Source organism: Phaethon lepturus, unplaced genomic scaffold (assembly GCF_000687285.1).
Source record: "Phaethon lepturus isolate BGI_N335 unplaced genomic scaffold, ASM68728v1 scaffold18898, whole genome shotgun sequence".
In the NCBI taxonomy this organism is placed as follows: domain Eukaryota; kingdom Metazoa; phylum Chordata; class Aves; order Phaethontiformes; family Phaethontidae; genus Phaethon; species Phaethon lepturus.
Genome location: NW_010558490.1, coordinates 951 through 15,751, shown reverse-complemented (window position 1 = coordinate 15,751; position 14,801 = coordinate 951). Strand labels below are relative to the sequence as shown.

Genomic DNA, 14,801 nt, shown 5'->3' with positions numbered 1-14,801 from the left:
TGAACTTCTCTTTGCATGTTACTGCTACTGAACAAGTGACAGCAGTCTTCCTCCCAGCCCTGACCGTCCCCCACGGGATAGTTCTGTCCTCACTCCCTCTGAACCTAACTAGAGCAGCACACCGGGTGATGGAGGAATGTTTCACAGCCATCCCTGCCTCCATGTGCAGGCTGCTGGGGACGAGCTCTGCCCCTGCTGCCTCATACTCAGAGCCCTCCTGGGCTGGCTAGGTGACATGTGCCCCAGCCAAACCATCCTTGTCCTCAGCCAGCTTCAGCGGGAAGAAGTCTCCCCTCATGCCTAAACCTCCCTTCGGCCATGGCAGTTTGTCCTGGGGATGTGGGGACTGGCGCCATCACTTCTCCGCTCCTCTCCTCCCTAACAGCCAGCCTGAGCCCCTCCAGCCCTTCCCACAAGTCACCACCACTGATCTCTGCTCCAGCTTTGCTCCTGACATTCAAAATCCTTGGATGTGAAGCTAGTGGGGTGACTTTGTGCCCCCAGAACAGGATCACAGGGGAAACTCACAAAGGCCCTGGTAAATTCCCCTGCAAGTTTAACTGCCTGCTCTTGAGAGCCTCAGCCTCATTATGTGCCTCCGACAAACAGCTGACAGTTCTACCATCTCCTGGAGCAACTCTTCCTTTCCTGGAGGTTTTCCAGCCAGATCCTTGCCTTGTCCAACTGTGCTTAGCACACACCGGCAGCACTCAAGAAATTGGACCCAGCTCCGTGGTTGGGAAGCAGCTTCCCTCGTAGTCCGCAGGAGACGGCCCCAGCTCACAGCAAGCTGTGCCGCGCTGTGCCGCCATGCCGGAGGTGGCTCTCCCAGCCAAACCTATCCCTCTCACCGCTTCAACAGCACCACCGTGCAGCGGGCGAGAGAATTTCCTCCACAAACACCATTGCCAGGAGACATCCCCGTCCCCAGACCTATTAGGTGAAGACTGAGGTGGATCCAGAGCACGGTGCAGGTTGGATGGCGATCCTCCCAGCAGCCTGGCGATAGCATAGCGGCTCCCGGTGTGATGGTCCTGGGATGCCAAACCACACTCCAGGCCGGGGCAGGTGGTGGCAGGGCTGTGGAGAAGGAGGGTGAAAAAGCATCAGCTTTTAAAACTAAGGATTTGGCACCACGTGCACATGGCTGTTGGGTGGTGGGGATGGTGTGGGTGGGTCTGTGTGTTCTGTCTTGTTCTATTTTTGCTCGCAATGTGTCATTTTGGGGGAGGTGAAACCTTTAACAATGCACCGTCAAGAAGCAGCCGATCTGTTTTCCACTCCTAGGACCTGCACCACATGGCTGCGCTGTCACCGGTACCAAAGGCGTTCCCCTTGTGTGTGGTCAGACACCTGATGGCAGCAAGAGGAGGCTGGGACCCGAGGAGAGGTGGTGGTGTCACCAGGAGGGGCTGCTCAAGCAAGGCTGGCTGAGGCCGAGCTGGCCCTGGTGTACAGGCTGGATGCCTGAGCTGCATGCTGGGCCCCATATACAGATTTATGGGCGTTTCTTATTCCAGGATTTCCAGCTCCATGGGTTGGTGATGCACAATGAGCCGAGTGATGTGGAAACAGCCACAGAGCATTCCTCTCCTCTGTGGACACTCAGCTGAACACATTTCTGTCTTCAGAGTACAACAGCTCCAGCATCAGCTCTGTAAAAGCGGCACTGGACGCAAATCAAGAGCAGGAACCCAACACTGAAGGATTTGGTTTAATGTTTTATACGATGAGAAGTAGGGCAGCTCACCGAGTTCTTCTTTACTGAGGATTTTTGGTGTAAGAACACAAAAGTTGAGGAACAGATACAGCAGCACGGGAGCAGCCGTCCATCAGCCTGATGCTGCAGGCTGGGTGGGTGCCAAAGGGGGCAAGCATCATGGAAACGAGTTAATATGGGTCTAATCACAATGAACTTTTTGTTTTCTCCATAAAAAGAATAAAAGAAAAAAATCCCAAGGATTTTCAGAATGACTTAAGGAAACCAATCCTCTCAGCCTGGAGCATGTCAGCTTTCTGATGCCGGATCCCTGGTGTCTTGGGAAGCAGGCTGATGGAAGTCTGGGATACCTGGGTTTCGCAGAGTCAGGCATGCCAACCTGACGGATCAGCGTCCACCACCGCTGGGACCGGGGACCTGCCTCAGCCAGCACTGGTTCTTCAGCTGAGCAGACCGCTGAGCTGAGGGTGAGGGTGTGCACCTTGCTGGCACCGCTGCTGCCGAGGGCTGGTATAGCAGATACCCTCCAGTCACTTGGCATTCACAGAAAGCTTCCTCCAGGGCTGGCACTGCTGTTTTCTCTTAGTCAAGGTGAATTATTTAGGCAGCTTTAAGGAAAATGTGTCAAGCCAGTTAAATGATGCAAATGTGGAGGTGGGTGGAGAAGAGAAACAACCTCAACAGCTGAAGCTGGGCAGGCAGGACTGGCTGAGGCCAAAGAGCATAATGTGGGAAGAAAGCTGGGCTGGTGCTGTGAGACAACCAATCCGGTGTACACAGAAATGGAGACCTAGACTCGCTCCCTTCTGCAAAGCTGCTCCTGAAGGAGGTATTTATAACAGCCCCACCCTACCTGCACTCTGCCATCAACAACACATCCCCCCAGGTCCCACAAGCACATCCCAACCGCAAAACCAAGCCTTTCCCCTCCGTGATACCCTCCTCCTTTTAGAGTGGGGAAAACAGAGTGGAATGGTGGTGTACAGCCACCCTGCCAGCAGAGCAGCGAAAAAGCACCCCAGCTCTGTATTTTAACCACTGTCAGAGGCCCTGTGTGATGCACGAAACCTTCTTCAAGCTTGAGAGGTTGCCAAGAATGGAAAGATCTCATTAAGTAATAATGAAGTTCTGAGCAAGTAGGAAAAGAGAAAATCAGGCACAACATGTCTGCGTGCCTAACCCAAATAAGCATGCAGCGAGTGGGGCCTTCCAGGGAGATGCACTGCACGCTGTCAATCCAGCCAGCATTTATTGCAATGATCAGACATTTGGATCAAGGCTGTTGCTCCTTGACAGCAGCCTAGAGCAAGTGGCATCCATCACCATAATTAATCCCATGTCCCTGGCACTGCAATGACTCAAGAAGGCACTGGCAAATTCAGGAAGAGAAGCTGCTGCTGACATGCAAGCGCCTTGGACAGGCTGCCATGCTGCAAGACACCCAACACCACAGTGAGGCTGTAGCCGAGGGCTTTTCCCCTCTGACTGTTGGAAATGTGTGCCCTGGGGTGGGCTTCTCTGAGCCAGACGCCTCCGCCACAGCTCCTAGTGCCAGCACTGGCAGGACCTGAGGTGCAGTGGAAGAAGAGCCCTACTTCCTGCACACCATGGCCCTGCTGTCTCTGCCTTGACCAAGGCAGCAGCGTTCAGATCTTCCTGTAGCTCACAGCTGGCATTGCGTGGCTCAAATCATCTTCCTGAACTTCCCAGCAAGTGGGGAGGACGATGTAGAGGAGGAAGAGAGGAGCATTCACAGTCTGTCCCCCTGAAACCACTGCAATGTGCTCAGCTCTGCTGCTGCAAGTAGCACAGGGCTGCTGGGAACCAGCACCGTGTCAGCAGCCACCATCCTCCTGTCCTGGTGATGGCCGGGTCACCCACCCACACTCCTGCTCCCGTCAGAGCCCTGGCAGCCTCAAGGCCTTCACATGATCATAAATCCCCTCTCCCTCCTGGGGAAGCACCCTGGACCACACCTTTATCCAGCCTTCCCTGCATTGCATGCAGCCCACAGGGGTGGAAATCATCATGGCAGAAGGAGGGCGAGGGTGGCTGAGCTGCGCCGGCAGCAGGCAGATGGTGGGGCCCTCTCCACATTGCTACATAAAGGCCATGTTCGCCCAGCGGCACCAACACACACACTGGAATACAGATTTGCAGGGCTCCTGGCTCCCAGGCCCCTGCTTGCCAGCATGACCGGAAGAAAACTCAAAGCCACCTTGAGCCACGGGAGGGCCTGCGCACGCTGTACAGCTTCCACCAAGCCCCAGCTTGAGCTGGACTAAAGCCAGAGGGAAAAAGCCACAGCTTTTAAGATGAATTTGAAGAGGGTCAAAGGTGCCCTCTGCTCCTTGGAGTCCCAACATAGGTACTGGAGCAGCTGAGCAACAGGTAGAGAAGCCGAAAGTTTAATCTCTTCGGAAAGCTGCATCTCCAAAGCTGCAGGGATTGCATGTGTTGAAAATACCAGGTTTGTGCTCCTTCTACAAGCAAGTTGTGAAGGAGCCTCCCCCCACCCCCTCCAGATTTAACATCTTTTGGCATCAAAACATCAGGACCGTTGCACTTTGTCTCTCTTGGCTTTGCCCGAGAAGTGCCAAGGCAGGAGGAACACTTACTGCGGGCTCTCAGCACCTTCACTGAGGTCCTGAAAGTGCCCAGTGTTTCATAGAAGTTCCCTTTGTACAGAATGCTTCAGTTAATTAGGTCTCCAGCAAAACGTTAAGCAAGCTGAATACAAAACCCTTCCCTCTCACAGGTCAGTTCACACCCATAGTCAACAAGCCTCGAGATCCACCCTGATGCACTCCACCACGCTCTGGCTGCCAGCGAGCTCCAGCCCCGAGCGCTGCAGTGGTCCGGGGGGAGGTCCCGGGGCCCTCCCAACCCTCAGGGTTTCTTCCAGCCTGGGTATGTTTGGGTTGCTGGGGAAGAACACCCCAAATCCAGTTTTGGAAGGTCCCCTTCACCCCCAAAGTGGACAGAAGTTCCCCAATGGTCTGCTACTCCAGCCTTGATGCTCCCAAGCATGCACCTCCAAGGCTGCAGTGCGCAGCCTCGGTGGACCTGCTCTCAAAAAAAGACTGAAAAATGGAAGCAAATGCCTTCCCCCTCACCCCCAAAACTCAGGCATGCCCTGGCCAGGCCATGCAGCCCAGGCTCCAGCCTGTGTTGCCCACTGTCAGCGCTACAGGAAGGTCTCCTTGCCTTCAGGAAGCCTCAGAGCCTCGACTTGTCACCAGGATGGGACCAACGACCAAAAATAGAGCACATCAAGACACCTTCTCCCCGTATCACACTGTATCATCAAGCCTGGAGAGGGGGCCAAGGCTCCCGTGTGTGAGGTGCCCAACGCACCACCCGCACGAGATGATGCCTTTACTGCCCGAACCAGCAACCAAACAGCGAATCCACCCAACTTGCAGCAGCTGGAATCCCACCAGTCCACCACACAGGACCAAGACTATCTGCCCCTCTCCCTACCAGGCCTGCCAGGTGAGAGGCTTGCTCCTTTCCAAGCTTGCGCTCTTCAGGGGAGCTTTTAGCCTTCCCTTTTGGTTTCCGAGTTATTTATGGAGCCATTCAACAGAGCCAACTTACTGACATTAGGCGAGTTTAAATGCCACTGCCAGCTTGCAGGAGAGCTTCGGAGCATCGTCACCAGAGGGCTAGATTTCACTACTGCTGGGATATTTAGGTCAAGGACAGCAGGACACGCTACTGTTCAGAAAAGTCCCCTGGGATCTTTATTGTTTGCACAGAGCTTATACAACCTTGGGTTTTGAGAGGTCTCTTCCGAGAGCCCTACATGTAGCCAAAACCAGGCTGGATTCAATTATAGCACCCCTGGAAAAAGAGCATAAGGCCAAAGAAATCCAACTGGATTGAACTGTGGGAGCACAGGACAAGGTAGCCTCTCAGACCCCCACACCACTGACATGACCGACAGCCGACGGCACAACAGGGCTGTGCCAGACCCCTGCACTTGTGGTAGTTTTCCACATTACGACGCTTCCTTTGGTGAACGTGGTATTAAAACAAGCACAGATATTGCTTCTTTAAATAAGAATCAGGCACACACTGTCCCTCAGCCTCCAGCCCTGGGATTTTCTGCTTGTTAAGAGAAAAATTTATAGGTTTTAATTTAGCTATTTTTGGTCCTGGGACCTAATTTTGGAGCTCAGTACCTTGGTAGGGCAACCAAAGCCCTAAGCGATTCAGTGCATGACAGGGGAACTGGCACTCCACTGCTGATCTCAGCAACCCAACCGGAGGAGTCCGATTCCCCGTGAAAGCACTGGAAAATTGGGCCCCGACTGATTCCTCATCAGCTGCAAAAGACTCATTACAGTCAAGGGCTGCACCAGACAGAGGACTGGGGGGATCTTAACCTCAGCTCAAGCATTTCAGCCCTTTGAAAGGATGCTTCCCAAGCAGTTGAGTTTCCACCGCCATGGGAGAAAGTTTATGTATTAAAATAATTCTCCCAGCAGGAAGCCACAGCGTCTGCTGCAAGAAGACAGACTCCACTTGGCACGGAAGACTTAACTTAAAGAGAAGTTTCCCCGCTTCCCTCAGTATAACCTGGACACATCCCCTCCAGAAACCAAACATGACAGCACCACAAGTCCAGCGCTGCAGCTCCTGAGAGCAAAACAGCCTTTGTGTTACACGGCAGGATGAGGACATGCTGCCTTTCCTCTCCTGGGCATGTCGGAGAAGGCAGGTCTGGCCAACACAGGGCTTTTGAGCAGCAAGGCTTTTGCAAAGCTTATGTTCCCAGCTGGCATGGGCTGCAGCTCCCACCTGGAAAGCTGTTTGTCAGTGTTGGGGAGCGTTGGGAGGGGAAGAAAAGGGTTTGAGTGATGCCCCTTGACTGGGGGTGATCATGTGGCTGGAAGAAGGTTTCCTGACCCCACCAGGATAGCCCAGAAGCAAAGAAACAGGGTAGGAAGTGGAGAACACCGATGGATTCACACACACGAGCACAGGGATGGCCCTCACCACCCCAGCATCAGTAAGGAACAATGCAGGATCATGTAGGACCACGAGGAGCATAAAGACGGTTAAGTGAGAAACAATCAAGCAAATGAGGACTCTTCAGCCTAAAGGGAAGAGAACATGATGGGAAAATCCCATACAGGGTGGAGAAGGAAAATAGGGAAGAACTTGCTGCCTCTCCACCTGCATGGAGGGGTTCAAAAGCTGCACACAGTGGGGCTGCACAGCAGTGGACCTGCTGCATGGTAGTGGACCTGCTGCAGAAAGCTGCCACGGAGACCCTAGGCGCACAAGGGCTGAAATTCAGAGACAAAAGGAAAAAAAATGATCCACCAAGAGACACGAAAGACCAAGTGCTCACTCTGGCTCAAAAGCTGGTGAGCCGCAATTTGCCAGCGGCAGGGGGAAAACACGGAGGAAGTATCACTGCACACTTGTTCTGTTGTTCTCCTCTTCCTCAAGCATCTGCCACTGTTGGAGACAGGATATGAGGCCAGATGGAGCTCGGCTGTACCAGGTCAGGCCATCCTCCGGAGGTCTGTCTGGCTCCTGCTCATGACGGGCCTCGGTTGCACCAGGGGAATTCCCCACGTGCAGCCCTGGGTGCCTTGCAGCACCTCTGCTGCAGCTCATGCACACGAAAGGAATCAGAACCAGGACAAGACTCTCCCTTAAATATGAATCAGGATCAGCACCATCTTTCTGGGTCAGGCTGGAAGAACAGCACAAACCCCGCAGTGAGCTCACCAGGAAAGCCCACAGGGACATCAAGGAAGGAAACCAGATTAACTGGCTTCTGGTTCGGACAGGCCCAGACAGACTCCACTCCCTTCTCCTGCCTATTCTGGCATAGGAGATAACTTGGGATAACACCACCTCCGAGTCAAACAAAACTGGCCTCAAAGCCAGCAGCATGCAGCGATACCTCCTCTCTGCAGCCCTGCTCCTCTGCTGACTGTGTCCAGCAGTGAAATTCCCCTCCCTGGCATGCCGAGGAGGAGGAAGACATACCAGAAAGCCTATCCTGCAAGCACCTCACAATGAAAAAATATCCATCTGGGCTTCCGGCAAAGCCAAGCTGTTGCTAAGTCAAATTAGATGCACACAGGAGTCTCATGGAAATTTACCAGAGCGCTGCTGTGTCATCTCGGGGATGCTCCCCAGCAAGCTCTATATGAAGGGTTAACCCCAGGCTGCATGGGCTCCAGGAATGGAAGGGGCCATGCTCGTTCTCAGGAGAGGAGAGAGCTGGAACGTCAGAGAAGTCAGCTCACCAGATTAACACATTTCAGTTCAATTTTGCTCTGCCTCTCACTAGGGACAGTGAGCCGGAAAGTACACAAGTGATTTTTGTAGGTCACTGCTGAGCCCTGCCACCCACTTACGGGGATGGCAGAGCAGTGAGTGGGTGGCTGGCCCTGAGGTAGAGCTCACCTGGACAGGGTGATCAGGGTGGCCAGAGCTCTGCTGGCAAGTGTGGGCAGGACTGGAGGCAAGGAACACTGCTGCCTGTTTGTCCCCTTGCCCAGCAAAACCGCACTGCATGCACAGGGTGGGGGGGAGTCTCTTCCCCAGGTCACACACGGCAAAAGACTGGCAGGGTCTCTTTCAAGGCCCGATCAAGGCAGTGGTGGAGCCATCAACAGCCCCCTTCTCACAACAGTCTCCTCCTACAGCCTCTTCTTCCCTCTCCATGCCAAAGGATATGAATGGCTGGGCCATGGAGGCCCCAGGGCTTCATTCTTCTCTGGCTCAGCAGTGCGAGTCACCATGCCAAGTTCCCCAGCAGCAGTCGCAAACTTTAGCCAGGGACAAGGTACTGCACATCTTCCTCAGCCTGCTTGGTGTCCACTGGTGCTCCATGTCCCACTGGTCCTGTTTCAAGCCCCAGGCACACCGGGTACAGCCAGGCAGCCTGGCATGGGGCATGTGGGTGTCATGAGTCCATAGCAGCCTGCTCTGACCCAAGCTGTGTCCCTGCATGGGCAGGGCAGCAGAGGGACCAGCAACCCTCCATTGCCTGGGGGAAGGCAGAAGCCAGGCTGGAGTCACCTGGGGGAAAACAGTCATCTTTTGGGGGAACACTTCAACATCTGTCCACCCTCTAAGATCCTTCGCTGGGAGACCTCACCTGCCCGATAATCAAATGCCCTGCTGCGCTTTCCAGCAGGTCATTCTCCCAAGGTCCATCCAAGATGGTCTCTAACAGAGCACCCCAAACAGCCCAGAGCTGCCCCATCCTAAGCACGCCTGGCCGGAGTACCCTGGACAGATGCAAGGGCTGGATGGAGAAATATATTGAGGTGAGCCATTCACCACTATGAGAAGCAGGCTCCCACAGCTGCTGCTCCTAACCTCCTGCCAGCACCTCTTGCCTGCACACGGAGTAACCCCCAGGATAGGGCTCATAGGACAGGGGGAGGAGAGCATCCCCTCCCTCCCCCCCACAAGTTCATACGTGGAGAAAGAAAGGAGCAGAAGGGAGCCAGGAACCGGAGTCAGAAAGCAGAAGCCGAGCGCCCAGGCCGGCTGCGCAGTGCCACACGTGGGCTGTCGGGCTCTATTTTAAATGCTGTGTGGCAAATATATGCAGGATGAAATCCAAGCAGAGGGAAGGGGAGGGTGCTGGGTGGTGGAGGTGTTCAAAATTAGGAGCTGAGCTCAGGCGAGGATGGCTTCTGGGAGCAGATGGGGGAAGAGCTGGAGCTGGGGCCCGTGTGAGATGTGCAGCTGGCCCTGGCTGTGTGCTCCCAGGATGAACTGCCCCCGTGGTGAGGGGTGCAAGAGGGGCACACTCCCCTCTGCCCTCTCAGCAAGGTGGGGAGAGCATGAGAGCAGCGACGGCTAGGCAACCATGGCAAGGATGCCCAGGGCAGCTGCAAGCCAGGCTGAGGAGCCAGCTTCTTCAGTGGCACAAAGGAGACCTCTGGTCCCTTCAGCACAGCTCCTGGCATGTGGGTCACCCCAAAGACACCCCAGTCCTCAGCATGTTTACAGGGCAGCCTTCCTAGCAAAGAGGATCTGCATCACCCGCATTTCACAGGCAGGGAAGGCAAGGGATGTGGGGACACCGGGCTGAGCCCCTGGCAGAGCAAGGAACCAAGCCCTGCTACCCTCCTCGCCTGTGGACGATCCTCCGCACTCACAAAGCCAGCTTGATTCTGCTCTCCCCTTCCAGACCGACCCCGAAAAAGCTGCTAACATCTCACTGCACTTTGCAAGATGCTCATGAACAGCACCCCAGCAGCCAGGAGCACAGCGAGGCTCTGATGGGAGCTGGCAGATCTGGGATGGTACCTGCCCTACATTTACAGAGCAGTCAGGTTGACAGAATGAGCAAGTATTTATATAGATTTTGGTGGCAGCAGTGTTATTCACCGGCAGCAAGGCGGGGAAGGAAGGGAGATGGAAAATATTTTCATTTAAGCTCTTTTCTGCATTCTTGCTGCTGGAGTCACGCATTATTCATGCACCCCTCATAACCAGGCTGGTGGCTCTGGGTTTTGCTCAGAAGAGACTGTGCAGAATTAAGCAGCCGGTTAAATTATTAATAGTCTGTCGAGGGGTGCCCAGGATGCCCACTCCCAATCCCTGCTGCCTTTTGGGGGGCTCCAGTGCCCCCCACAGGCACAAAAGCCAACTACAGCCGTTTGACAAACCTGTTGGCTGTTCTGGCCTACTTAGAGCCCGCAGACACTCTGTTCTTCTTGCCTGGAAACGACCGGGCTTCAAAGCCTCGCTGGATGGGTCCTCCTGCTCCTGGTCTCGCTCACCAAAACTGGGCAGGTGCCAAGGGGCTGCAAGTGTTTTACACCACCAGCGTGTTTGCGGCAGCTGGAACAGGCACGGGCAGGATGAGGAAAGGGGAAAAAAGCCCACCAGGCAGGGCAGAAGCTGCAGAGGCACCTGTGTTCAGCTGAAGGCACTTTCTTTTCACAGCTAGACCAGCAAGAGAATTGCCACACGGGGCTTTGCATTCAATGCCACATCTGCAGGCTGCAAAACAGCATCTGAGTGTCTGAAGTCTGTCAGTCTGTCGGGGGCCGCTCCCCAGCCGTGCCAGGACAGACACTCAAAGGGTGGAGGATGCAAGGGCTGGGCTTTACACCCAGCCAAGCATGTCAGACTGGCTCTCCCCACCCACAGCAGAAACTGTCCCCATCAGACATGTCCTGCCCCCACATCCAGCCCTCAGCTTCCTTCCTAATCCCTCCAGTTTCCTTCCTGCAGCCTTGACATCTGTTTTCAGACAGCTAAATACCACTCACAACAGCTGCTGCCCCACAAAAGGCCCGAGCTGAAATTTCATGTGGCAGAACACAACAAACATGGACTGCAAGGTGGGCACAAGCAGCCGGTGCTCAGGTCAGCCCCAGCAACTTCCTGCTCGTGGCCTTGCGTCTCTCCTTCTCCTTTCTGTTAAGGATAAAGCTGGGCTGGAAACACATGGGTCAGCGCCATGGCCGTGCAGCCTGGCCACAAAGACCTGCCAGTTCTAACAGAGCTTTTTTTGGCTCGTTAATTTTGTGCTGGGAGAAGTGTCAGACTGACAGCCCCAGGGACAATCTTTCTTTTGCAGGATAGCGCTGGCACAGGCCACATGTAGCTTTTCAGGCCGAATGTAGCTTTTCAGGTGATTTCATTTTTGTCTTCTGGCTTATTTTTATCCTTTGGGATGTGTGTCAGACTGGTTGAGTTAAGCAGGAGTCCTCCTCCTCCCCATTGGATCAAGTTACTTGGCAGGCACTTTGCCTGGGTGCAGCCGGCTCCCTTCCCTTTCCACCTCACGGCTTCCATGCTTGGGCTCTCCTCACTACTGCTAACCAGAGCCGAGGCTGCAGGCTCTGACTCCGCCACAGTCCTGACACTTGTTGTTCCACTGCCCCTAACATTTTGGTCCTCAGACCAGCCCTCCCACATACCAAGGGCCGACAGCCCCCAAAGTCCGGGCTCCAAATCCTCTCTGCCCCTTCAGGGTCATCAGCCATCCCAGTCCTTCCAGGACTTGGGGCTCCCCCAGCAAAGCCTGCTTCCCTCCAGTGGCTTGCTCTCACCACCGATGTGTCTAAAACTCGCCCACAGGATAGGGATCACCAGCCCAAGCTGTCGTCCTTGCCAAGCACCAGTGGGATAAAGGGGGTGGACCGCAGTGAAGCCTCATGTATGACCAGGAAAGCAACAGTGAGTGGGTGGGTGATGATGCCATGGCCTGGGGCTCTGACCACGAGAGACACCAGGGAAGAAAGGAGACGACAGTGATCTGCCATGGCCTGCTCATGGCACGGCTCCCCCCCGGCGAGGCAAAGCATTGACTTGGGCAGCGAGGAGACACAGGAGCTTGAAACTCAACAGTGTGTGAGGCTCTAGGCAAGGGGCTGGGCCACTTTTCCTTGGCTTGGGGGTCAAGGTGATACCCAGGAAAGGACAAGCGAACTCTGCACAGGACCCCACACTCAGGTAAGCCTTTATGAACAGGTCATGCCAGCCCACTGGAGCTCACCCCCCGTTGCAGTGGACAGAGCTGAGCTGGAAGAGTCACAGATACCCTGAAAGGATTTTGAAACAAGGACATTACTGTAAAAACCAAGGCTGCTCAGCCCTTCCTGAAAGCAACTGAGTCTGATGAGAAAATTCTCTGCAGCACTTGATTGACCTTCAAAGTTGGCCCTGCTCTGAACAAAGGGCTGGGCCAGAGTCCTCCAGAGGTCCCCAAACCCAGTTTTTGCCGCATGTACCTTATGCTGTGGCTGGCCTTTGCTGCCCACCACGCCGCCAGGCCTGCCCGCACAAACCTGCAGGTGGTGCAGGTATCTATGCAAGCTCCTAGCCGGCTGCTGGGATGTCTCACAGCACGCCAGGGGAGTCTGACACTGAATTTCCATGAGAAAAGGCTTACAGGATCGTGCCAGGGTTTCCCAGAGCTGCGACAGTCAGCCCAACTGTGCACTGACTGGCCCAGCTCTGCAGGGTTGTGTACAGGGATCTGCCACCTTCCCTGCTCAGAGCGGATGGGGAGACATAAAACCATAGGAGAACAAACTCCTGCCCTCCTGTGGGAAATTACACAATGTCTCCAGCCACAGGAGCGCGCAAGGGAAATCTTCACTGCCTCCTGAAGGGCTGAATGCCTGCAGAGGAGGGCCACCCCTCCCAAAAAAGCAGTATGGCAGGACCAGCAAACACCACCTTGGTGTTTTTGCTCTCCCCTCCCGCCGGGAGCATGAAGAAAGTAAGAGACCCTTACGTCAGCAGTTCTGCTGGCTGTGGCTCTGCTGGAGCAGCAGCTGCCGGGGGCTCCGCCAACACAGGACTGGGGGCTGCGTCCTGGGCTATGGCCAACTCCTGCGTCTCTGCAGCTCCCCCAGCATCCAGCGCTGGGATGTGCTCTGCTGTTGTCTCTACCTCAACCTCCTGAGCTGCAGGGGACAGTTTCACCCTTTCAGCTTCTGCGGCAGCCTCCTCCTCCTCCTCCTTCTTCCTTAGCTTTGCCTCCAGCTCTCGGCGCCTCTTCTCATCATCCTGCCGGGCCATCCGCTCAAAGACTTTGAATGCCTGAAAGATAAAAAGCAAACTGATCAGGTAGTGAAGCCACAAAGCTCTGTCTGAGAAGCTGGGCGAAGAAAAGAGAAGCATAGCACACTTGAGGCACTTATCACTGCCCCTCCTTCTGTGGACACCACACGCCCCCCCCACTCCCTACATGGAGTTGCTTCAATTGCCAAAACCAGCTGCCAACTATTTTAAAACTCACACAGCCATGTTAAACACATCTCAGGAGAAAGCCCAAGTTCTTGGGAGCCAGTTTGAAATTGCTGAAATCCCTTTGCCACTGGGAAAAGGGCTGGTTACTCCAGGGAAAAGCAACAAGCTCCAACTTCCAGCTGGGAACGGGGCTCTGAGGGTGCCATCACCGCTCCAGCCTCCCCTCACCCTGTGTTCCAGTGCTCACTAAGGGCCCGTTTACAAGCCCAAAGCTCAGAACAAACCTCTGAGGCACAAACAGGATGAGCCACCCCTGGAGAAGCTGGAAGATGGCTTACCTGGTGCTGGCTGAGCCTGAACAGACTTGAAGGTCTCTTAGCCAGCACAGGTGAAGGAGCAGAGTGACCTCATGTGGGGTTTTCAGCCAGAACTGACTGGTTTAGGCCAAAAACATGCACTTGCTCAGAGAAAAGCCATCCCTCTCCACCCCCAGAGGTGTGGCAGGTAAGAAGGTCACTGCCCAAGCCAGCAGCAGCAGGAGAAGATGTAATCCCACCCTGCAGTTTGCTTCTAACTGTGCCTGTCTAGCGCAGGCTGGAGGTTCAAAGTTAAACCCGTAACTGTGGCACGCAGCAGAGGGAGGCATGGCCATCTGGGACCTGCACCTCAAAGACGTAACTGAAGCGTCTCCCACCCAACTGCCAGGCCATTTGTCACTGTAAACACATGGTGGAAAGCAAGCAAGCCTCAAACACAGCTCTCCCTCTCTTCCTGGGAATATTTCAGAGCCAGCTCCAGTGTTTTCAGTGGGAGATGGACCCTAAGCTGCACACCAGCCTGCAGCACCACTCAGCTGAGTCTTCCTCCAGGCATAGGACTCATAAGGCAAAGGGACACAGTGCTAGGAAGGCTCCCACCAGCGCAGCCGCAGCAGCACAGGACCAGCTTTATCATGGTGTGTCCTCATGCCCCTCATCCCGACCTTCTTCCCCATGCAGGGACCAGCCCGTGGGATGAGGATGTAGGAGAAACGAGTGCTGGGCATCGTCCCCGTTCCCTTTGCTTCCTTCTTTGCAATTGCTTTTACTCCGCACAAAGCTGTGGTGCCCATCTCTGGCTCCTTCTCCACAGCAAAAGCCTGAGCTCAAGCCAGCCCCACATGGACTGTGCAGAGCGACACCTCAAAACCATGTTCATCCCCTGGGCTGTGGTCAAGCCAGGAGGGGGAACGAGTCCCTTCCAAACTTCCCCCCACACTCCAGGTCCCTGTGGCTGCAGCCACAAGACCACCCTGGGCAACAACCTTCAAGGGAATGAACGCTGCAGCACTGCAACTCCTTTCTTGTGCCCAGGTCCAAAATGGTCCCTGAGGGGACGT

General features: G+C 54.9%; 1 protein-coding gene across 1 annotated transcript in view; it reads right to left on the bottom strand.

Annotated features, from left to right (window-relative positions):
• The window catches only part of NUDCD3 (NudC domain containing 3), a gene marked incomplete at its 5' end in the record, with an annotated part of 28,741 nt that extends 15,468 nt beyond the window's left edge, over positions 1-13,273 (bottom strand). Inside the window, one exon of the mRNA XM_010293082.1 lies at positions 12,966-13,273. Coding sequence (XP_010291384.1) covers positions 12,966-13,273 — 308 coding nt within the window. The remainder of the gene's footprint in view (positions 1-12,965) is intronic.
• Between the last annotated feature and the right edge of the window lie 1,528 nt (positions 13,274-14,801).